The sequence below is a fragment of the Anomalospiza imberbis genome, chromosome 5 (assembly GCF_031753505.1).
Source record: "Anomalospiza imberbis isolate Cuckoo-Finch-1a 21T00152 chromosome 5, ASM3175350v1, whole genome shotgun sequence".
Classification (NCBI taxonomy): domain Eukaryota; kingdom Metazoa; phylum Chordata; class Aves; order Passeriformes; family Viduidae; genus Anomalospiza; species Anomalospiza imberbis.
This window is the reverse complement of record NC_089685.1, coordinates 9,874,534-9,899,500: the sequence shown is the minus strand read 5'-3', so window position 1 is coordinate 9,899,500 and position 24,967 is coordinate 9,874,534. Positions and strand designations below refer to the sequence as shown.

The following is a 24,967-nucleotide window of genomic DNA, read 5'->3' as shown; positions in this document are numbered from 1 at the left end:
CTAAATATATCTACATCTATATATAGCATATATATATAGCATATACATATATATATCAGCATATATCTATACTGATAATATTGTCTCTGAACCATTTAATGTGTTAATATATTGAGAAAATAGGATTAAGAACATTGAGGCATGGTTTAGTTGTAAGCAATTATTCTAGGAAAGGAATTAAAAACTGAGCATTGTACCTGAACATGTAACACATGCATAAAATGAAAGGTGAATGTTCATGGAAGTTGTGACTGCCATGAATCCATTAAATATGTTTTGCTAGCTGCAAAGTGTTTCAAAAATGACAGAAGGGGTTTTTTTCGTTTTGGTTGGGTTGTTTGTTTTTTTTTTTTTTTTCCAGCTTGTTCCATTCCCTCACAAAGAAAATATATCTACATGAAAACGGGGATATTTTCTACTGCAGACTAACAGTCAAAACACCACTGTAGTTATATTGAAAAAATTCAGAACTAACGTTCTCACAGAACTAAAACCAATATACTAATTCAGTCCAACTCTTCTACAACTTCTTAGTGCCACCTTGTGGAACCATAGCACCTCATTCCTTACTCACAGAAAGGCTACCATGTGGTGCCCCTTCCTCTGCTGCCACACAGCTGCAAGAATGAAACTGTAAATTCCCTACTGACACCTGCTATACTGCCCCTGCTAAACTGATCCTAATTAGATAGAATGGACCACTGATAACGTCATTCTTTAATTCTTTACCTAGTTTAGACATTATCTTTGATGGGCCTTAAGTATCACAGGAGTACAAGCACAGTTTCATATTCTCACAGCAACTCAATGTTGGACTATTACATAATGACAAGGAGACAGTGTCCTCTGTACTGCACAGTCTCCTCAAGTAAAATGAGGGTTTTGATCTCAACATTTTCTGCATGTGTATAAATCGGCTCTGTTTTATTAGCTTCGTGTAACATACTACTTGAGAACAGCAATAAGAAAGAGAAAGGCTGTACTCCCAAAACCACCAGCAGGACTTCATGCCGATGTGCTTGAATTTCATATTTGAGAGGCTATTGCCTATGTCAGCCTTACCAAAAAGTGGGCTTTGGTCCACTCTCCAGAGCAGCTCTGTCAGCAGAGCCCACATGCAAGTACAGAAGTTCAAGCATTGCTCCTTCCCTCTTCCTGTTTCTTTGCTCCCACAGGTGCAGTCCCAGCACTGGATCTGGGAGTGTGCCAGCTGGCACAGGCCAAAAACCTCTCAGCTTTAACTCAGTTAAACCTATGAATTATTGAATAATTGTGGCTTTAGATCTAGCTCAGAGTCTGTGGACACACTGGTTGCTTCTCCCAGGATTTCCACCAGAAGGGCTGTCTTCATCACCCCACGCCACCCCAACTCAGAAATGCATGAAAAACACTCAGGTGCATCAGGTGATTTTCTAGCTCTTCATCTTGCCTCCCAAATTTCAGATAAAGAACATATTGGCATTTTTTAAACAATTCATCTGTTTAATGTTTTACTTGGACTACCCTTGTTCTATTTACTCAGTTGATCTATTTGCTTCTTTGGGGAAATTTTCCCTGTTGAAATGAAAAACAATTAAATTCCTCCTTTCCCTAAGCAGCTTCTCCCTGACACTCATCATTTAGCTTTCTCTGAAGAAAACAGTTTTTTTTTCTGAGAATTCCTTGTAAATTTGGTGGTCCATATCAGGAATCAGACAAGGGAGTTGACAAAGTAATTCCCACTGTACTCTGGATTAAAAGAATTTTAGGCATTTCTTTGATAGTCAAAACAACATTTGGAGGCAGCTGAGCAGCTGGAAAGGACTGGATTAATTAGAGAGATATTTACAGTTCATATTGTGACACTAAGCCCTCTTTTCTTTTTTTTTCATTGTCCTTGTAAATCCCAGGGAAGAAGTATTACAAATATCATCCAAGTATTTAAAGGAATATTTCAATATGCCATTTCAAGTACTAATTTTAATCATGTACTCTGCCTTTTTCTTTCCCACGCAAACAGTCTTGTGTATTTTCTTCCTCAATTTTTTGCTTTCATTTACTGCATTTCTTGTAAGCATGGAAAAGTGACTGAATCTTCACAGTTGCAAATGCCACACAGTTGTACTAGAGGAGGGAAAAGAGTAGGTGGGAAAAGGAAGGACCCTCAGAAACCCTTATTTTCAGCAGAATCCATTTACAGGAAGTCTCCCTCTCTGGAATTATCAATTACACAAATTTCATGTCTAATTTTATAATTGGCTGATGCTCACAGGAACAGTAACTTAATGTTGGACTATTACATAATGATGAGGAGACAGTGTCCTCTGTACTACACAGTCTCCTCAAGTAAAATGATGTTTTTGATCTCAACATTTTCATTTTTAGAATGAAAATTCTAAACAAAAATTATTCAGTGAGCTTTAGAAAGGGTGTGCCACCCAAAGAGGTGAGGGCACTTTGTCCGTGCTCACATAGTGCTTCTTGAAGACTCACCTGGGAACAGAATGGTATCTTAGAAGAGGCAGATTAAGGGATGAAAATGCTGCAAGTTTTCCTTTCCTAGGTGGAAAAAAACTAACAGCTACTGTATACTGATGGGAACTGAGCAGTGCCACACAGGGCTGTGCTGAGGACAGCCTGACCTTGCCTCTGCTTGCAGGTCGGTGCCATTACTGACACAAGCAGGCGGTGACGACGACGCCTGTCAGCAGCTGGCAAGTGCCCGAGCAGGGCTGAGAGAGAGAGGCTTCTGTGCACCCATGGAATAGAGAATGTCCTTCACAGCTAATGATTAATTCAAGCAGTTCATGCCATCCACTCGTTGTACTTCTTGCCAAACTGCACCTGAAATCTCGGGACTGTCTATGCGGAGCATTGAATATGTACAGACAGCTGCCACCTATCCCGTGGGCTCTTAATGATACAGATAAATTTAATCATGACACAGTTCACTCATCTGCTGAATGATATGCATTTTTGTTTCTTTTCTAATCAGCTAAATAAATTAAATTTTCAGAAATAAAATACAAGTGATTTTCTCCTGCAATCCACAGGTAAAACAACCTTGAGGGGTGGGATGTCTATAGCCTTGATATATTGAACAGCTTGTACCAGAATGTTCTTAGTAAATTTAGATCTAAATTTTGCATTCCTAATGGCTGAAAGAGAAGAGCAGAGAAAATGTACTCTAATAAATCATACTTTATGTGACAAGGTGTAAGCCATTTCTCTATAATGTGATATAAATGGATTTTGATGATTTTTGAGTCTTTTTATTTTTTTTAAAAAGAAACAAGGAAAAAAGAGGTCTTCAGACCTAATTATAAATATGCTTCTTACAGAGAAATTTATTATAGGCAAAATTTGCCTTAGAGAGTTTGTTTTTTCTTTTCAGATGAAATAGCATCCACAGATTAATTTTGCAACAAAAAAGCATTGAGGTTATTTTTTTTTCCTGTCTACACATAGGATTGAGAGTACAGTATTGTCAAAATGCATTATACAATTCAGAGTGATGGCTTAAAAAGGATTTACAAATAAAATAAATACTTCCTTGTAAAAAAATCCATATAAATAAATTCAGAATTATTAAAAAAATAAATTTGCAACTGGCACTCCAGGTTCTGTGGTCACTGTGGTTTAGATGTTTTTGTTTGCACGTGATTTAGGATGAGATTATGAAGGACAGAATTCTCATCTAAGCCTCAGTAAACACTGAAAATATTACTTTGAATTTGATACAAGGCTAACATGCATTTGAGTTCAACTGAAATTACTGGCTTCAAACAGAAGTTGAATATAGAAACAGCAAAAAGGAGATACATAATAGGATAAGAATTCAAAGACTGCATATAGGAACTGATTCTCTTCTGAAAAAAAAGATAATTTTTTAGTTTTTTTCCTCTATTTTTCAGGACTACGACCTACAAAAATGTTTGTGAAAACCTCAAAATAATTAGAAGCTCATACTTCCCTCACCATGCAAATACAAGATCACAAAGTCAGTTTCTCATTCTTCTATTAAAGACAATCAGTTCTTATAGCACATTCAATTCTCCATATTAAATTCTGTCCTGTACCATGAAAAAGTTTTGATAATGTTACTGTGACTTCCTGGAGGTATGACAGAGCAGATTTTAACCTTTTCTTTGAGACTAATCAAGATTCTGAATCCAAGTGAGTTTCTAAGCAGAGATCAGGGTATTTTCTATTTACCAGCATATTCACTCCCTACTTTTAAGATGACCTTTTACCTGGCTTTTTTTTCATAATAAAGGGTGCTTTAGAAAAAGACCTTCTCAGTGACATTTAGTAGTTCTTACTCTAGATAAGTCTTCTCAAACAGAGCTCCTCCATCCCATGAGCTGATGTTCTCTCCTAAAAAGCAACCCCTCCTTACAACATCTGCATCAATCTTTAATACTCTACACTGAAGTTGCACAAGGTTTCTACTTGCCTGGGTGGAATGTACAGTTCACCTACACTTGCACTCTAACGTCTCATTTCACATCCCTTTCCTCTGTTATGCTTCATGCATATATAAGCAAATATTTCTTGGTACCCAAATGGATTGTAAATATTTTTTTTTTTTTGAATCTTCATTTCCTTCTTAACCTGTCATCTATTTAGGCTGCTGCATGCATTCAGCTTGTGCTTGTTACAGCTGTTCCCTTATTCTCTTGCCCCCTAAAGAAATTCCTGTTCTGTACTTTCCCTCTTGGAGCCCAGCTATAAACTCTTCTTTCTGTTCATTTTTTCCACCCGTGCATTGGCAAACCTTTCCATCTACTAACAGACAAATCCTCAACATCCACCTACGACGTGGCCTAAGAAGCATTTAGAAACTAAGATTTCTATCAAGTTTTAGAGTCACTAAATAACAGTTAATTGTTTTTAAAATGCTATTCAGTTGTGCCACCTCAGTTATACTGCGTATTCTATTAAGTGGACAACTTCTGCAGTTTCTTCCCAGGAAGTTGCATTTTCAAACCAATGTTGTAAAGTTAACCTTTGGAAAACTCTAGACTCAGTGATAATACAAATGTCAGAATCGTATCAGAATGGGCAATTTTACATAAAAGCATCTCTAAATCTTCATAATCATATTTATGGATTTTTTTTCTTCCATCATTTTTGGCTTCTCTATCTGCAGAAAACAATTCTTAATTTTTAAATTTTCTTCACTCTTTGTATTTTTAAATTAAGGGGAAACGTGAGCCTCTCTAATGTGGCCTCTACAGTAACACAACTTAGAACTTCTCTGTCTCTGTTCTCTGTAACTGGCTCATCACAGTCAGTTTTTATTTATTGAACTTCCCCTAATAAACACCAGAAGCATAGAAAAATTATTTATAACTTTAAATATATAAGGTCATGCAGACAAAACTTATAATGTGAGACATAATTACTGAATATTTTCTAGCAGGTTAGGAAAATTTCTTATTCTAGAAGATGCCAAGAACAGTTAATTTATATATTAATTTTAAGGCAGAATTATCTGTAAATCTAGGAGAAAGAAAATACTTTGAGTGAAAGATCAAGAAGTTATTTTTATTGCAAGGAAAGGAAGGTTTCATAGCAGTAAAAAAAGGATAAGAGACCAACTCCAACAAACACAGAGAATTAGCTAGCTGAATGAGTAATGTAGGAAGATAATCTAAAGAATGAAGGATTAAAGAAAAATGGCAATTGACGAAGAAGAAAACATTAAGTATACAAGAAAAAACAGCTGAATATAATGTAGGATTAAAAAGATTTGGAAAATTGAGCACAGATACTGAGAACGAAGATGAACAGTTAAAAAAAAAAAAAAAGAAAAACAGCAACAAAACATACAACCAAAAAACCCGAAACATCTAGGGAAAAAAGATTCAGAATAAAGCAAAAAACAAAATATGGTTCAATAATATAACACAGTTCCAAAATGGTAAGTTATGATCTCTGCATACTTATGGTATGCTCTATGCATACAAATGGTAAATTATGCTGACATGCATTAAAAAAATAAATATATATATATATACATATACATATACATATATATATATATATATACACATACACACATATATATATATATATATAAAATGCTCTGTTGTCTTGATACCATCAAAGTTTCTCTCACTGTTCAAGAGTAACATTGTGCCTTTATACACAAAAAGGGTGTAAAGAATAAAGAATGAATATAATCTAAGATACACGTTTGGTGAATCTGAAAGAAATGAGTTTGTTTACTTGAAAAGACAAAAGCTGGATAACAAACTTGGATGAAAGTTTCAACATAGAAATTTTTTCCTAAAATGGAAGGGATATTATTATAAGAATTAGTTGTTCTTATTAAAGAATGTAAAATGAAAGGAAAAAAGAAACCCTAAATCCTCTAATCCTACTTTGTCTTAAGGAAATCTAAGAAAGCTTTCTAAACAGGTAGCTGTTGAAAGAGAAGAATGTAAATACCCAAGGAAGCTGTGGAACAGGATACTTTAAAGAAGAGGTTATATAAACATCATTAGGAGAGTTATTAAAAGGCTCATTGCAGAAAGTCCCAGCTCTCCAATTCTTGAATTACAGAAGAACAGAATCAAATCACAAGGCATTTCACAGCAATTGCAAATTCACAATTTTGAATGCACAGTTAATATATGGGGAGGCTGAGACAGGACAGACCCTCTGACGTCTAGCCTCAACCAGCTATGCCATATGTAGCATTTTGTTTGCATAAATAAGCAAAATGCAGTCTGACTCTCTTGCATTTGTCCCAAAACAAACATAATGTGCTTTCTATATTAACTGATATTCTATCCTTGTTCCCTTGATTAATCATTTTATGCCATCTGCAGCATCCTCAATGTGATGCACTGAATCAATTGCTACTACTACAGTGTTTGGAATTGAAGATCAACAAAAATAGAAGTATCAAATAGCCTCCTCCATGCCAAATTTGAAGGAAACAAGCTGCCAGTTGGGTTTTATGTAACAGATACATATGACTTTAATAAAACTGATAAGGTTACTTTTCAACAAAGCGATATTAAAACTTTCATTAGTCTTCTGCAGTTCTCAACACCTCCACATGGATTTTTATCTTCCAAGGGAGACAAAAATGCCACGTGGCAACCTAGAATCATGCTCATAATGAAACAGCAGCATAAAGAAGCTTACACCAACAAGGAGATGTGTGTGCAGACACATGCATGAAAAGGTTCTGCAAGCAGATCTTCCTAAGAGAGCCCCCCTCAGCCCCACTGCACTTTCTGCTGCACCTCTTAAAGTCTGCAGCGACCTCACCCAGGTGTCCTCACACAGAACAGCACAGGGGATGCAATGGCTGAATGGAAAAGTGAAAAAAGTAGAAATAATATAATGGATATTACTTCATTATTGAAGTCTCCAGGAAAGGCTTGGTGATGTTTGGTGATGTCTAAGCATAAAGGGGTTAGTGAAAGATAGTGTAGGATAGATGGGCAGACTGTTGTAATCCAAGAGCATTGCCAGGGCATGGACACATGGCAGCCTAGCAGGTTAGCTGAGAAGATGACTGCTGAAAGAACAATGTATAGGTATTTTTGAAAAAGAGTATCTTAAAAATCACTGAATTCAGACTCCTAGTAGGGAAACAAAGCTTCACAACCGTCAGGTAATTGTGGTTCAAAATCTAAGTTTATGGGGAAAAAAATGTGTGCCTAATATCATACTGAAAAAGACAAAAACCCCTACTAACCTCCCCCTCCCCCTCAAACTGCTATTGCATGGGTTTATAAACTGAAGACTTACAAAGCTTAGTATTGTGCAGCTTGACTATTACCAAAGCTTATTTGGGTAATGACAGTCAAAGGAGGGAGACTAAGATATGGTACATTTAAATTCATTGTTTTAGTGGAATTAATTTATGTTAGGAATCCAAAAACTGGGACAGTAGGTATATTGCAAGCCCTTAATTAATAAGTGGAGCTAAGAGGTAAAAAAAAAGGCAATTTGCCTTTAGAATAAGATGCTTATTCTGTGAATATTCTAATAACAGTTTCCACTTTTTACTTTGACAGAAAAAGTAATGGATTATGGAATTTTTGAGTACTGACCCAAGTTTCACCCAGAATATTTTAGGTTTACCATTTGTGCACATCATGGAACATACAATAAAGTAAAATTAACAGCTGGAAGGTGATACATTCTTAAGGCAGAAGTGATTATTAAAAGGACTGGGGAGCAAGTTTAACCAGCTAGCTCAAGCTTTGTTCAACCATTAATTTAATTACTTTGCATTATATCCAGTGTCACAAGCCTACCACACACATAGAAATGCCAAACCTGTTGGGGTGCATTCTGACAGCTGTTCAGTTCTATTCAAAGCTGACACTAGTGTTGTGAAAGATGCCATTTCAATGTTAAGCTCTGTAAGTGACCATATAAAGTTACATTTGGTCAGTCTGATCCCTGATGAGAATTCCATGGCTACCCAAAGTGGAAATGTCATGGGCTTGTTTGAATGTCCTTTGTAGTCATCTAGAACAATACATACACCACTGCCTAAATTAACATAGTTTTGATTTTAGTTTTATTGACTTGCAGCTATGCACTAATGGATTGAAGCCAAAAAAGAAAATGGTTCACTCCACCGGTAATGAGAGTAGAAGGCTTGTTTTGGCTTTTTTTTTTTTTTAATGAAAGTTTTACAAGTTCTCTCTCATAAATATTTCATTTTATCACTCTATTGACATGCTGAATGTGTCCCATTTGGAAGAAGTCAGTGGCAGCTCTAAGCTTCCCAGGGGAGTTCCAGCAAGCTGGAGCCTTCTCCTGTGGGAAGTCTACCACAGTAGCAATTCTGTGCCTATCACATACAGATATTCTTAATGGAACTGAGTTATTGGAAAACTTCTCTTCACATAATTTCCTCTCAAATGATACTGTCAGAAAAATCTACAAAAAAATGAAGTTGCATTAATTATGGAAGATAATTCTGTGAGAATGGGACATAAGACCCAATTTATAGTTCTGCTCCTACCTGAGGGGTCAGACTAATCCTGCCTCTGTGTGTCAGGTCAGTTCATCCAACCCACACAAACCTCTGCCATTCTACGAAACTTCAAAGAATTAAAAGTGCACAAGGCATGTTTAAGGTCTTTTTCTGCTCACATAAGTTGAGCAATCTTTCTAAACACAGTTTCCAAGGGGAAATTTGCCCCAAAGATCTCTGGTTTTCTATTTTCAACCTGAATTCAAAATTCTCATGATAAACGCCTACAGGGCATACATTTCAATTAAATTTATATTGCCATCTTCAGTGAAGCCATCTGTAGGAGGAGTGCAAATAAAATGAAATTTAGCACCCTCATTCCTGAAATTTAGAGCATGTGTGGTATTTTACACATTTAATGTGAGTGCTCCAAATGTCACCATAAAGGTAAACATGCCAGTTTTTAAATATCAGGCTCAGCATGTAGCTGCGATGTGTGACAATAGAATCTGACTTTATAAAGGGAAAAAGGCATGCAAAGGTGAAACACAACTGTGATTTTCCTCTTTACACAGATAAGTGTTTCTCCCCAAATCTGTGTTACATAACTTTTATAATAACCCTCCTATTCACACTGTAAATTATTTATACAGACAGAAAACTGTTTTAAATATATCTGTATGCTATTTCAAACAGATTAAAAGTTCGAATTTAAAAGGACTATTTTTCAGCTTCTAGATTCTAGACTCTCTTTTAGTAGTTTTAAAGTGTTTATTGCATTATTTAACCTAACTTGAAGGTTGCATAAAGGATACTGTAAACAAGTGTACTAAATCATGTTACTTGATGGGTTGAAACTCAAGCTTCTTTCATGGCATGGATTTAAAAATTAACTGACATGAAAAAGAAAATACTTATAGAGCTGAAGCAATTTTACATCAGGGTGATGGGAACAAGGATTAATAGATTTGAATAAATGGTCTTTTGCTAGGATAAGAAAAAGAAAGCAAGTTTACAACTCAGTGGTGCCTTAGTGATTGACTGTGACATAAGACAATAAAGATTCATCTTTTAAATGCTTTATGCAACAACACAAAGACAAGTGGTCAAATAAGTGCAGAGCAGGCAAGAAGATGCATATGCTGATACATATTTATACCATGAACTGCTGCTACTGTAAAACACAGAAAAACTTTTAACACCTTTTATTAAATTGTCCCTCTACAAATTATAAATATCAGCATAGTCTGAAATTCACTGGATATTTATGAACTAAATTATAAATTAACTGCAATAAAGACAACAGAAACAACACCCACATCTCCTTCCAATCTCAGCATTTAATATATAAAGCAGCCTAATCTTCAATCTAAGAAGGTAACACAATACTTGTGATTATGACTTAGCAAGATTAAAAGTGTATGTGCATTTTTCATGCTGGAATGTGTCTACCAATTATGCTATTCTCTAATGATAATGAACTAACATTAAGTTACATACAGAGGCAACAACAAAAGAGCACACATCTCATCATTCTGGAATCAAGTGTAGCCTTCCTAAGGAGATCATTATCACAAGCATCGTTTGTATAAGGCTTATTTTTAAAAATATTAGAATGTTATGAAAGATGTTGGGAGATTTCATTGTGACTTCTCAAAAAGAATTTACTGGCGCAGTCTCATTAGATGTTCTCCAACCATAAATTTCCCTTCAACACTACAAGGATTATTACTGATTGAAAGAGAAAAGGGGAAAGCAAATAGCTCTTTAAATTACACCTACATAAACTTGCTACTGCAATTCCAATGTCACCTTGGAAAAAACCAGTAAGGACTGATATCTAGCAACCCAGTGCTTCATTAGACAAGTGACAAAATGGAAGTGTTTACTAAGATTTGAACTTTTAGATGCATAGATCATAAAAAAGTGTAGAAAACATGCCTTGCATTGCATTGATAATGCATTCAATGATGTATGATAATATACTGGCACACAGTGACCATTATTACCATTATACATTTGCTGTATGCAGTAAAACTCCCAAACTTCCTTCACAAGAGGTAACAAGAAAGTGACTGTGTATACTGTTTTATATAAAGCCACCCCAACCCTTGGCAGTGAAAATTTACAGTATTAAATGATGCAATGAAATAATGATTTAAAATTAGTAAATCCTACGTTTCATTTATTATACTTCACAGAATAATCACCTATCAGGACTGACATAATTAAGATCACAAATCTCAGCACTTACAATCTGTTTTGTTGTTTGGACTGAATATTTTACTATACCTTCCTCCTAATACAGCAAATTAAATGCAAAAAAAAAGAAATTAATCGTACATCTTCCCCCTTATGGGGGCATTTCCAAACGCTGATGGCTGCTGTTGTAACGTGATAAAAGCTACCACTATCTATCTACTACTATCCAAATTTGAAGAGGAGTCTCTGCATTTATTTTCAGAGTACAGCCATGTGAATCACACATGGCTGCAACTTTCATTCTCTCTTCTAATTGCCAGTTTAAAAAGTACTTTCAACTCAGACACAAAGATTAACTAAACCCCACCATATCATTCAGTGTGAAGCACTACTGTAAAACAGCCAAAAAATGATTATTCAAGGTCAGTGATTCAATCTCTGGTCAAGATACAAATTGAGCACTGCATTTCCAGCTCTACTTTTGAAAGGATTAATTCAAACATATGAGGATTGCCAATTAAATGCTTCCACTGCTTCATGCATATACATCCATGGCAATTGTTGAAGTGCCTTCATGAATCATATTCTAACTTTTAGCTGCTTTTCTCAAAAGAAAACAAAAAACAACTCTCAAAACTCCACATATGTAGGCACAAGCCCAGGCTCTAGAAAAAGTAAATGCTTAGTTGCAGTGTGAATCCAGCTCATATTCCATTCTATTTAGAATGTGATTAATCTTATAATAATTATAAATAATATTTTGCACTGAAATTTAATAGGAAACAACTTTAAAAGCTGCTATATTTCATGTACAAACTCCTGCATTTTAAAATCTTTAAGTATGCAAAAGCCAGACCAGAAATTTGATTTGATTCAAAAATTAAACCCAAAACCAGCACAGCTAATAATCCAATTTTATCTAAGCAAGATAACTCATCCAGGGATTCTCATGTCAAACCCATAATTCTGCTTTAACCACAGATCAAATTTCATCAGCAGAAAGCCATCCCACTCCTTGCTAAGACATTCAAAGGTATAATTAGCCTCACTGGGAAAAATGTGGGTTTGTTCCAGCCCAAATCTATTCAAATTCAGATTCTAACCTTGAATTCTCCTTTTGCCTTTGCCTGGCAAACAATAAAAGCACATAGAAGATATTTGCAGTGAGGAGACAGAGATACACATATATATCCTATCATTTAACTACCTATGTTTTTGCTGGATAATTCAGGGATTACACTAATGCAAGAAAAGTGTCAACAGAAAGTTGGGTTCTTTATGGTTTACAGTATACTTCTGCATCACTTGAGATCAATGAGTCACAAAGTGTAAAACCTTAAATATATTTTATGATTTTTCAAATAAATATTATAGATTGAAAAAAGATTTTTGTATCCTAAGGAGCAATACTTATAAGTTTTTTTAAGTACTTTATACATTTATGCTGTTGTATTTCATACAGTAATATTTTTATATATCACCTACTTTTTTGTCTTCATTATATTTGTGGAAAATTTCTTGTGCTCTTTCTTCACCACCATCTGTAAACAGCATAATAATCTTATTGCAGTTAGCTCTGGAGACACTGTGCTGTAGGAGATAGAAACAGAAGAGTTTTTATATTTCAGGCCATAAGGAATAACAACTATTCTATCTGATGGCTTTTATAGCTACACACTTACTCCTTTAACATGTTAATGTCAAAACATAAATATTTTAGAATTTCATTCAATACCCCCCTCTAAACAAAAAATAAAATAAAATAAACCAAGCCACTTCGCTGTTCCATGATACTTAAATATGAGTCACTTCAGATCTGGCCCAACAGAATGGAACAGGGATTTGGTAGTTCCTTTCACCTCCACAAACACAAGGAGAGCTCTTTAGCTCATACTCATCACATCAACCCCACAGTGCTCCTCAACAGATGTTCTTCATGAGACTCGCACTGTGGGGATTTCAAAATAATTTTACTCTTTTCTCATCCTTACTTTTTTTCCCTTATCATTACTTTCCTTGTGGAAATTGGGGAACAATGGACATGTAATGAATTACTGAATATGTTAGTTTTTTTTTCTGTTGGACTCCTACTCACATAAACTTTCCAGCTCACTGACTGTTTGAATAAAAACTCTGTTAATTTAAGTATCCTATAGGATATTCACCTTATAAGCTTCAAAATATTTTTGTCATATTTCCTTTAATTGAGCTCCATGCTTTAAATCTTTAATTCTTTCATGTTGTTCTTAAAATTATTAATACTCTCAAGTTAATTACTAATCTTTAGAAAAATATTTTAGAATAAGGTTTACATAATATATTGCAGCCAAGATATGACCACCTAGATTATTAAAATCTCTCCGTCACCCACTTTTCCAATTATGTTGCATCTCAGAGCTGAAAAATGTAGCATGTTCCATTACTTGTGGAGAGCAAGCCTGAAACAGAATTAAGAAACCCCTCTGACTCCTAATTCATCAAAGTAACTAGTAAAGCCCCTGAGAAAAAGGCAGCGTGTTTTGCAAAGAAATAATAACATTGTTCCAAAGCCAGATCAATAGAGGTGAGCATGAATTTTGGCTCCTTTTTATTCTCTAAAAGTTAAGACTCTAGTCTAAGCAAATTGCTTATTACTTCTGCAGCCATTCCTTGTCTTCCTTGTCCTTTGTGTTGCATACAAATGGTCCCAGTAAGACCCACCTTGGTACTTCTGAGTAGCTGGTGTTGACCAAGTAAAACCCTTAGAGATCCAGTGAAACAAATTCAACTTCTCCTTCCTTGAGCCTGAATTTTGCTATATGAATTTACTTTAGAGTCAGGAAGATAAATAGGAGAGTTGTCCTTGCAAAGTTCCCAGTTCCCTCCTGCTTTACTCTTTGTGACTGTCACCAGGCTAGTCAGGTGTGATGATCCCACTCTCCTCTGCCACTTTTCATTCTACTCACTGCTCTAACTCCTGTCCAATATTCAGTGAAGTATTACTTCTTTTCTTACTATTTTTACTTTCAAATTTAATAATTTGGGGAAAAAAAAAGAAATCAAGCCCAAAGATTCCCTCACATGTAACAACATATAAAACCTGGCTGAAATCAATACCTTCTCTCCAACCTCATCAGCACACGGTGTTTCAGTTGTGATTAAATAATTTATGACCATTTTTCACTTGTGAAATGTAACTTGCAAGATACTGCTTTGGGCTGCAATTCTCTCGATATTAAAAAAGTAATAAAAGTAGGGTTGGGTACCTCATAAATAAAGAAATTCACCTACATCTACAGTGATTTGATATATAGACCAAAATAAGAGCAGAGGGACAAGGAAGGGGATCAAAATTTGCTCATATTATGGAACTTTTCTATGGATTTTAAAAGAAGCACTACTATGGGCAATGGGAAATTGAGCTAGGCTTTGCTTTCACTGCCTAAAGCAGGACTTTTCTGTGACTTACTTAGCATATGCTTAGCATATCAGAAAAAATCAGTTTTCTCTCATCTCCTTATACTTACAGAAGTGCATTTACTTACACTATATTGTTTAGACACTAAAGACACTAATGCCACAGAATAAAATATCCAAGATTTTGGCCCCCAAACATTATTGGAAACCTGAACATTAATAAATTCAAACCATATCATATTACCCCATCCCTGGAAATGTTTAAGGCTAGGCTGAATAGAGCTCTGAGCAGCCTGGTCTAGTGAAAGATGCCCCTGTCCATGGCAGGAGTGTTGGAACCAGATGATATCTAAGGAATTTAAAAAACACATCTTCCTCCCCACACCCCAACCCCCCAACAGCCTGTTTTGGTCTAAATTGGAGAGATACTGGCTTAGGGAGTGAATCCATAACAAATTGTGAAAATCTGATGTAATTTCATCATTTTTCCGAACAGTTGGCCTTAGCATTCCAATGGGCCACAGCTGAATGGGAATGGGTTGTCTGTACAGGAGCTTTCCCAGGGCAAGAAGCAGCTTAGCTTAAATTAAAAAAAGATTACAAGAGGAATTGAGCTGTGTATTAGTTTTTAGCTCTCTCTTCTATTTGATACAGGCATTATTGTTTTATTTCAAACAGGCAAGCGAGACATGATGCATTTTGTACTGCATTTAACATTGCTTTTGTTTTATACAAGTTTCACATCTTTAAAATTAACTCTATTAGTGGCAGGTTACAATTATATCTTGTGACATGACACTTTAGGAATGCATTTTTCACTGATTTTTCTTTAAGAAACCATAAATATGAGGGAAAAAACGCTCCTCAACTGCTGAAGCTGAAGTATTATGATTTTCAAAGAAGCAAGTTAAGGTAGCAATAAATAATAGGAAAATGCTGTATAAAACTTATGGAATCCAGATTATTGTTAATCACATGAATTATTCTGCTGAAAAACTTAAGTGTCTGTTTTTATTTAGGAACACATAATACAGCCTTTTTTCATGGTACCAAACATTAATTTGGTATACTGGAAAATTCTTTGAAATAATTGTTATCCAGAAACAGTATCCAGAAAATTATTTTGAAAATTTGAGCAATACTGCATTTATCTGGACCTTAAAGCAAATGTACTATTTGAATGAATAAATATACAACTGGCAACTATCTCAAAGCATATTCTTTTATTATTTATTTTAGCCTGCATTATACCACCATATTATATAGTCTTGTCACCAGAGCCTTGGCCTAAACCCATCACCAGCCCTTTACTCTTCCTGCTAGATTTGGCAATATTTGGAGAGGATGAGTATATATCCAGAACCTTTTGCAATCCACAGCATCTAGCCATAATTTCTAGGCTTGCAGACATCATGTGAGGCTAATCACACTTCTGCCTCCAGCTACAAAAGAGATGGTCCCACTTTAACACTTATCTCCAATTATTTTTGGAGTAATACTTTAGTCCTACAAAAAGTCCAGTTTGAGGCTTCCTCTGTGTTCAGCTGTTGTTAATGTTGCCTGTACGCAAAGTATGTATCTGGTGCTGCACCAAATGTAATCCATAACTTTAAGCAAATATCAATATTATGTGGAACATATTTGGCAAAATTTCTTTTCTTACTGGTTCCCTCTACATAAGATGTCAACAGGTGTAGAACGGGGGAAATGCCATCCAGCCTGAGCCAAAATTTCCAACAGACTTCAAAATATTGTTTGTGATTTTATATAGCCATCAGCAGAGGACACCGTCTCATTTCCCCCCCCAACTCCTGAACAGTAGTATACTGAGAAAATTCCCATAAAAACATTGCATTTTCTTTTTCTCCATCAACATTTTACAAGGTTATATTTTTTTTTTTTTACAGCAGATCTAGCCTTAAACTGCAAAAACAGTATCAGGGAAGTTTCCTGAATTTCGAATGTGGCAGAATGGGGAAAAAGAATATAAAAAAATCAAAACCACAACCACCAAAAAAAAAACCACAACAAACCAAGAAAACCACAAAAAACAAACAAAAAAAATCCCCAACACAAAAAAACCACACACAAAAACCAAACCAAAACAAAACCAAAAGAAAACCAAAACCAGTAAGGATAAAAATACTTAACCTATACCTTACCTGCTGTCAAGTGATACAGCTTTATTTAAGCTAAGATTTAAGATACAATATGCCTACTTCAGGAAGGTAAGAAGTAGACCTATTTTTTAAGCAACTACATGAACCATTCAAATTTTTCTAATAAACCTCAAACATTTGCTATAAACAGGAAACATTGCTATTCAAAAAGCTAGTGCCTGGTTAGAAAGTGCAATGTATTTAAAAAATGGACACAATGCATTTAATTTTTGAGGAAATTATTTTTTTTATACATGAGAAAAAGAAAGGAATTAGAATAGTCTCAGTGAGTGAATACTACACTTTAGGCATCATCAGGTGCATAACATTCCTCTATTAACCAACTAATTTCCCATCTTCTATCTTGTTCAAACCATAGTAAAGCATTTATGACTTTTAATAAATGTGAAATTGTAGGTTAATTAAGCATTGCTAGGAGATGATGTGGTAAAAGTGAAACAACAACACAGTAAAACAGATCTTTCCATTCTAAAATTAACTGAACAACTACCACAAGTATGTGTCAACTGTGAATCACATGTTAAATGAATAAACAGCTGAATGAATGAATTAAAACAGTACAAAAGATTGAAAATCAAATTAATTGCAAAGTCTTAGCAACCTGCTGGGAAACCTGCAATGAAAAAAACATTGTTGGGATACATTTACTTGCTAAATATAGGTTTGCACTTCTACCACTTAGTTACACAATGAAGGAGCATGCAGTGGCCTGGTGAATATTCCAGTTCTCCTTCTTCACTTGACAGAAGAGAGATCTTACTTAAATACTTACATTTAGCAGCTGTTCAAAAGCATAGCTAAAGCCTTTTTTGTAATCCGTAATTCCTTTAGCAGAGATTTTATAGACAGCTTCTTTCAGTTTCTTCTTGTTCCTCACATTAGCTTGGACAAGATGATTAAAGCAGCTGACATTCTGAGCATTATTATTAAACTGCAAAATAAATAGAAATAGTATTAAAGACAGTTAATTTTCTTTTCTGTGTACTGTAGCAGTAAAGATTTATGTTTTCTCGATCTTTGTGAGATGAAGAATGTCAAACCTAGATTTTCATTTCCACCATGTTGAGAGCAACCAGTAGTGACAGGGGATTCCAAAATGAGTCTAAATATTTTAAAAAACAAGTATTTGATGCTTCACTCTGTGTCAACCCAGAAAATCTACTATAGTGGAAAAATTCACACGAATTTTGTTTCAAGTTTACATAAAGAAATAAAACTTAGAAATGCAGAGTGGAGGAAATTAAAAAAAAAAACATAGCTAAAGCTATATTTTACCTTTTTTAACCCCCTGAAAAATATTGGTTGAATTATCAGGTGATTTCCATATTGCATGAATTAGTTTGGTGTTTTACAGTGTAACTTACAGATCAGACTCAATTGGTATATATAAATTATGGAATAAAAAATACACTCCTGGAAGCATAGGAGAGTACAGCTGCAAATATGACAATACTGATGATAGGAATAGAAATTTGTGTCTTGAGAAAACACATACTTCTACTGTCTTACTCACATATCCATAAAGACTACCCCATGAAAAGTAATTTATATGATATTCTGACATTATGTAAAAACATACAGAGAAATTTTTTAAAGTGCAAAATATTGTCTGCACAAGTGGAAATTGGTTTAGGATTGCTTTTAAATTTGTCTCTGTAAAAATATACATATATATACATGTATACTAAAATACAGACCTCACAATTTATATTTCAACTGAAAGCAGATTATAATGCTTCTTCCTGATTATGAATGTTCAGTGAAAGCAAACATAAATATAATTTTATGCTGTCAACCTGGTGCAAAGCCTTAAAATAGCTTAAAAATCAAGCCTCATTGGCTTAAGTCTCACTACTGCTAACTAGTCCAATAGTGCTCTGTAGATAAAAGGTAAATAAGATCACAGATTTCAATAAATGCTCAACTACTTACATGTCTAAAAAAAATCACCACGTACCAGGCACAAAGCACAGAGAGAGAGCTGCTTTCAGCAGCAAATACCAACCTGTAACTGTACGACACTTATAACAAACAAAACTTTAAAGCATAAAAGGATTGATAGTATTAAACCATTTTTAATAATGCCTAGTATTTCAAATCATGTTATTAGGGGATTACACTGTATGTTCTTAATGTATTCCATAATGCCCAAAAAAGAATATTTTTGGGACCAAAAACCCAGTATGTTTTGCTGCTTAAGCAAAACCATGAGATAATCACACAACTGTAACCAGTTCACTTTGATGCAAAACTCTTACATACTCAATGGTGCTTCCAATAAAAATTTCTTATAGAAGTAACCAGTAAATCACCTAATGATTATTGGATACATAAACCATGTGGGAATGAAAATAGTTAGTATGCTGTGGAATAATTTCAGTTTGCCTCAACCTAAATTTATAGCCATGATAGGAAAATTACAGACATAAAGTAATTTTATAAAGACAAGGTCTGAAAACCAATTCAAATTGTGAGTTGGGGTAAAAGTACAGAAATTTTATATGGAAAGTAAAAAAAAAAAAACAAAAACAAAAACAAAAAAACATTACCTAGTAGGCAGCTCTGCCCTACAAAAGTCAATTTCATCTGAATAAATAAAGTGAAAACACTCCACTGCTTCACCAGTGATATAATATAGAAATTATTTAAGGACCTAATGTAAAAGAAATCCTAAATTCCATCCTATAGCACATGCATGCCTTGTTTTGGCCATAGCAAACAGCAATTTAGACATTCAAATGAAAATATAGTGATAAGAGAAAATTTCTCCGTGCAATGTCACTAACATTAAACTGCCAATCTAAGTAACTTGCTAGCAGTCCTGCAAATATGTCAGGATAATTATTTCTAAGAAGGTCAGGTATCCAGCACATGGATTGGTAATTCATGCTCTAGAAATGATTTTTAAAATATTTTAAGGAATACTGGTTCAAACTGTGCAGGCAGCTGACAAGGAAACTGCTATACTATACTTACACGTTAAACTGCATTGCACTGTACTCACACACTCTGTACAGTGAACAAAGGGTCAAACCAAAGCCTCTGCATCTATAGATGCACAAATGCTGATGCAAAATGAAGGAAAGAAATGACACATTTGTAGCATGGAGAGTTACATCAACCAAAGTCTGCAAATGCTCTAATTTAATTAAGCAAATGTATGAGCCAGCTGTTTGCAGAGACATCAGTCAACATTAATGTTAATGCCAGTCAGAAAGGCAGATGAGCAGAGTTTTTGATTCGATGAAGGAATCAGTAGATGGAACAGCAATCCTCCAGAATGAACATTTCAGTTTGCTAGGAGATGAAGGCAAAGTTCAAACCTGACTGATGAAATGCTGATGAAAAGGGAAAGAAAACTCAGGGGTGAATTTAATTAATGTGAACTCCAGTAAAGTACTGAAGTAATGGAAGGATTTCAACTGTAAAAGCCATCAGAAAATCCTTAAAACTGACTTTCCATATATGACAAACACCAGGACCATTCAAAACTTACAGTTAGCCAAACTGAGCCAGCTTTTACTTATGCTCATCTGAAATATAATAGCAATAGTGGCACTATAACTTTTTACACATTAAGATGTGTAAAAATTTACACATCTTAATTTACAAGCCAAAAAAACTGCTCTAAGCCTTTTTTGATTACTGGTCACATTGTCTGACCCCTAAGTACCATAATAATGCTTATTTCAGACCATAAGATTTCTTGAAAACACAATCACTTCGTATTTAACTGAACAAAGAACGCGTAAGCTTTCAAAAACCAGTTGCCATTTCAGAAATTCCATGTTCTTACAAAATCAAATCCTATCAAAGGTGTAAAATTAAGGTAATTACAACCCATACTTTATTGAACAAAGTACTCTCAGTGAAACGTGTCAGTTGGGTCTTTATCAGCCAAGCATTCCCCCTAATTATTGCAGTAAATGTAAACATATGCAACAAAAGTGCTATTGGAAAAAATGAAATAAAAGGAATTTTTTTATGATGCCATGGGCTCAGTGAAAACAATGTATGACATTTAGGGGCAAACCTTTCAATTTTTAAAATGTAAAGCCACCCTATATAGTCTGTTACCACCAATGACAGCTTCTATTTTTTCAAATATATGAAAAGCTTATTCCTTATCTAAGCTAAAATAAGAGAAGCTTGCAGCAAAACAGCTGTAAATCATGGAAAACAGGATAACCTTGAGCTTTTTATTTTAAATCATCATGAAGTATTAATATAATTAAACCTGTCTTGTAATTATACCTGCAAGGTATAGGATCTAGATGCAGTTTCCACTGGATTATTTCGCACTACCCCATTTATTTATATCCTTTTTGCAGTCTTCACCTCTGGGATGTCCCAGAACAATCCTCTGCTCTGAGGAAATAAAGACCTTCTCCTCACAGGTTTGGGCAGGAATAACTAAGCCTGCTACTGGGGCACAAAAAGTCTCAATAGAACTCATCCTCATCGACCTCAGACCACCAGTACAATCTTTGGCCTTATATGGGGCAACTCAGTAACCTGAAAGATAAGAAAACCAATTCAACTTAAGACAAAAATCCAAATGAAGGGCTTTGAGCCTAATGCTGCTTGAGCTTTGTCATTCTGGAGAAGGTCTGAAACAGAAATACTAATCTGACAGTCTTACAAGAACCTTATCTTCTTATTCAGAAAATGATCAACTTATGAAAACCAAGTGAAAAAAAAAAAAAAAACAGTGAAAAATTATACAGAACTGCAGCAAAAGATTTAAATGCTTGAGACCTCTCCCCTCCCTTGGGGAGTTCCATTGAGCTGTGGGCTCCTCCAGCCACATGGACCTCTGCAATCCAAGTGCCCCTAGAGCTGGACTTACAGAAAATAGGAGGCTGTCATTCTGAAAACCTCTTCTAATTCCAGAATAGTTACTTATGCATTGCTAAAAGCCTCCTCTTTTCCACAATCTCAACCTGGAAATCCTTCTAATAAAATTACTAATATTGCTACCACAACATGAGGTTATTAGGGAATTCAAGGGAAGTAAAACAGAAATATTATTTCCTATATCTGTTCCACTTTGTGGATATGCAGATCAAAGAATGAATATCAAGACCCTACAGATACGTGTTTTCATTAAGAGGGGAGTATAAGGCAAAAAAAGGGGAGGTTAAAAAAAAAAAAAAAAACGGAGAAAATGTCTGAAACTAAGAAAGAAAGTATCAAAATTCAGGATAAACTCTGTGATTCAGTTTGAAAAGGACAAAATCTTCTGTAATCATCTCAGTACTGCAAAATGCAAAACCAAACGCCAATAAAATGAAAACTTCAAAAAAGTTTTTTAAGTTTTAGTCACTAGGTGGCACTAAAACAAAAAGAGTTGAACTGGTCTTAGCAGTACCATGAAACGTGGAATTTTACATTTCTGGAGGAGGACATTAGTGCTTTCTGTAGCTAGCAAAAAATTTTCATTTCAACTAAACCAATAAAAAATATTCGTGTTCTAAATTATTGAAAAACTACAAATATTAAAATCTAAACTTCCTCCTTAAAGAAAAATTTCCACATATTGAACACAAGAGGTCCCGACTCCAGAAGGATGAAAATTATGGAAAAGCTGTATGTAAACCAGCCTACTTTCTAAATGTCCTTCTGAGCCTCCAAAATCTGTAGAAGTGATAACATAAAGTATGCAGGACCAGGTCGTTGTAAAAATTCAGATTTTCCCAATCATCCTTATCTACTGCCACCCTTTTCTGTTAGTTTGTTTATTGACATCTATTGATTCAACATATCATGTTTAATTAGAATCTTCTGGAATTGCATTTGAAAGTTAGTAATAAAAAAAACCCCAAACCAAATCAAACCCCAGAACAAGCAAATAAACAAACAAACAACCCAAAACAAAACCCAAACCAAATAAAAATAACATAAACCAAACAATCAAATAAACAAAATAAACAAAAACAAAACCCAAAAAACAACAAAACCCTAGGAAAATCTCCCTTTCCAAAAATTTCTGACATGAAATGAGAACCTGACTTAAACTGCATGAAAGTGGTGCATTTTTAAACATGCATAAATGTTTATCTTTTATAGAAAATAATATAAACTTGAACCAGAGAGTAATTTCTACATTTAAACTTGCTATAGAAACAAAACACATTTAAAATACCAAAATCCCAATAGATTAATAAATCAATACCATCATTCTAGGAAAACTGGAAGTAGAGGAAAATATAGTGACTTTGCTAAAGGCTTACTCAGATAGTACTGCTGTTGACTTTCAGCCTGCTGAGGTTTGTTGTTATGCTACTTCTACCTCGTGGCTAAATCAGCTTGGTGACCCAGTTGTATCTATATGTATTAAATGAGCAATAGTGAAATAGATCTCATTTCACCCGGCTTTCATTTTGTAGCTAAATCCGGCTTTGTCATTTTCTTTTTTTTTTTTCCTTCCCTGCTGCTTTAGGCTTGGTAATAGGATTTCAGGGTTAATCCCAGGAATAACTGAATCTTGAATAAGGCCAGTTAGAACCTGTATTTGAGTAGTGAGAAGACATTATAAATATTTATCAGAACTCATTTAGAGAATAATATGAAGGCAATTTTCCAAGTTTTATTCCCATGTAAATTCTCAGTACACAGAAAATCTGAGGTAGTTCAAGCAATAAAGGCTTGTAATTTGACATGAGAGAAAATAATATTTGATATCAAAGTTTACCATTCATTTCTTACTATAAAATAACTTATTTCTCTTATTCTATGACTTATGTACAGACAGTCTTCAGTACAATCCTACAGATACACAGTAGAGAAGATATAAGAAACTTATTCCAGGACTGAGAAGAAGAACACCTGCATTTCTTAAATTGTATTTCAAGTATCAAGGAAACAAAATTAGGATTATATGCCAATTTGCACTATTGGCATTTCCTGAGATTTAAAATGTAACACATTTCTTTTCACTGTTAAACGTATATATGTCTGCCATACACCAGAATTAGCAGAATTCAAAAACAATAAAACTGTTTAGATCAATAAAAAGCTGTGGAAAAATATTGCAGAATAATATAAGATAAATATTAGGGAAAAGACCAAATATAAGACCAAAGTCTGCTCTCAGTCAGCTCTTTTAACCTTTATAACCAATATTATTATCTGCACATAAATCAATGCAAAGCTCCCACTAAGTACCCCAGGATTAATGTTAAGACCATAAAGTATGATGCTGCACTGCCAATCTCAGTTACAACACAGAATGTCAGTATAGGCTCAAAGATGAATTTGCTTAGCAAGATGAAATTTATGGTCTTTTGTGCTGCTGTGGCTACGTTAGCATGTATTATTTACTTAAAATCATGTGTTTCTGACTTCCACTGAAAAATTCAGTACTGTAAACTTCAGCATCTCCCAGGGAAAGCTGGGTGATCTGAACTACAGCACTGCTGCACTGCTGCAGCCCTGCAGCCTGCCCTCCATGGCACTGCTCCCCAGATCCACTGGAGAAGAGAGCTATAACAAGAAGAAACTTCCTAGAAAATTATTTTGTAGACAATTTCTTGTTATCACTTGACAGGGAGAATCTTCATTCAGTCAAGTTCAAGTTGTTTAAAACATGAAGCATTCTTGCCAAAAAGATGAATCATGAGAATATATCAAGTTGGAAGGGATTAATGAGGATCATCAAGACTAAATCCCTGTTCCATGCAGGACTACAAAAAACTAAACCACAAAGAGCATTGTCCAGAAACTCCTTGAACTCTGACAGGCTTGGAGTAATGACCAGTTCCCAGGGGAGCCTGTTCCAGTGCCAGACCATCCTCTCAGTGAAGAACCTTTTCCCAATGTCCACACTGAACTTCCCTGACATTCCTCATGTGCCCTCACTGGCCATCAGAGAGAAAGTTTTAAGTATTAAATTGTAACCTATAGATTCTCCTGATATGTGAGGTTGCTCCTCAGGGTATGAAGATGAATGTTTAATGGGTGTAAGAAGTTACAAGACAGACACACATTTTAGCATCAGCTCACATGGCAGAGGAACAGCAGGGGGCCACAGCATCACCTCTGCATTCTCACATCTTGACTCCCATGTGCCTGTTCCCCTTTTGTGGCAGAGCACTGTGCCTGGCTGGGCAGGTGCCTGGAGTTCCAGAGCAGTGAGGAGGCTGCAGCAGCACAGTGCTGACATAGGAGATGCTGCTGCTAAGGCAGGAAGTGAGAGACAGGAGGGAAAAGTGTGAGCCTTGACAGTGTGAGTCTTGAGAACTCTATCAGTATT

The 24,967-nt window shown here is 35.0% G+C and overlaps 1 protein-coding gene across 6 annotated transcripts in view; it reads right to left on the bottom strand.

Annotated features, from left to right (window-relative positions):
- Positions 1-24,967, bottom strand: part of CACNA2D1 (calcium voltage-gated channel auxiliary subunit alpha2delta 1) — a 362,532-nt gene that overhangs the window by 63,037 nt on the left and 274,528 nt on the right. For all 6 annotated transcript variants that reach the window (XR_010998941.1, XR_010998943.1, XR_010998942.1 and 3 more), the window contains exons 11-12: positions 17,486-17,644; positions 12,623-12,727 (exon numbers count right to left, since the gene is read on the bottom strand). Coding sequence is in view for 3 of the 6 variants with exons in the window: in XM_068189573.1 (XP_068045674.1) it covers positions 12,623-12,727; positions 17,486-17,644 (264 nt within the window). In the remaining 3 variants the exon portion in view is untranslated. The remainder of the gene's footprint in view (positions 1-12,622; positions 12,728-17,485; positions 17,645-24,967) is intronic.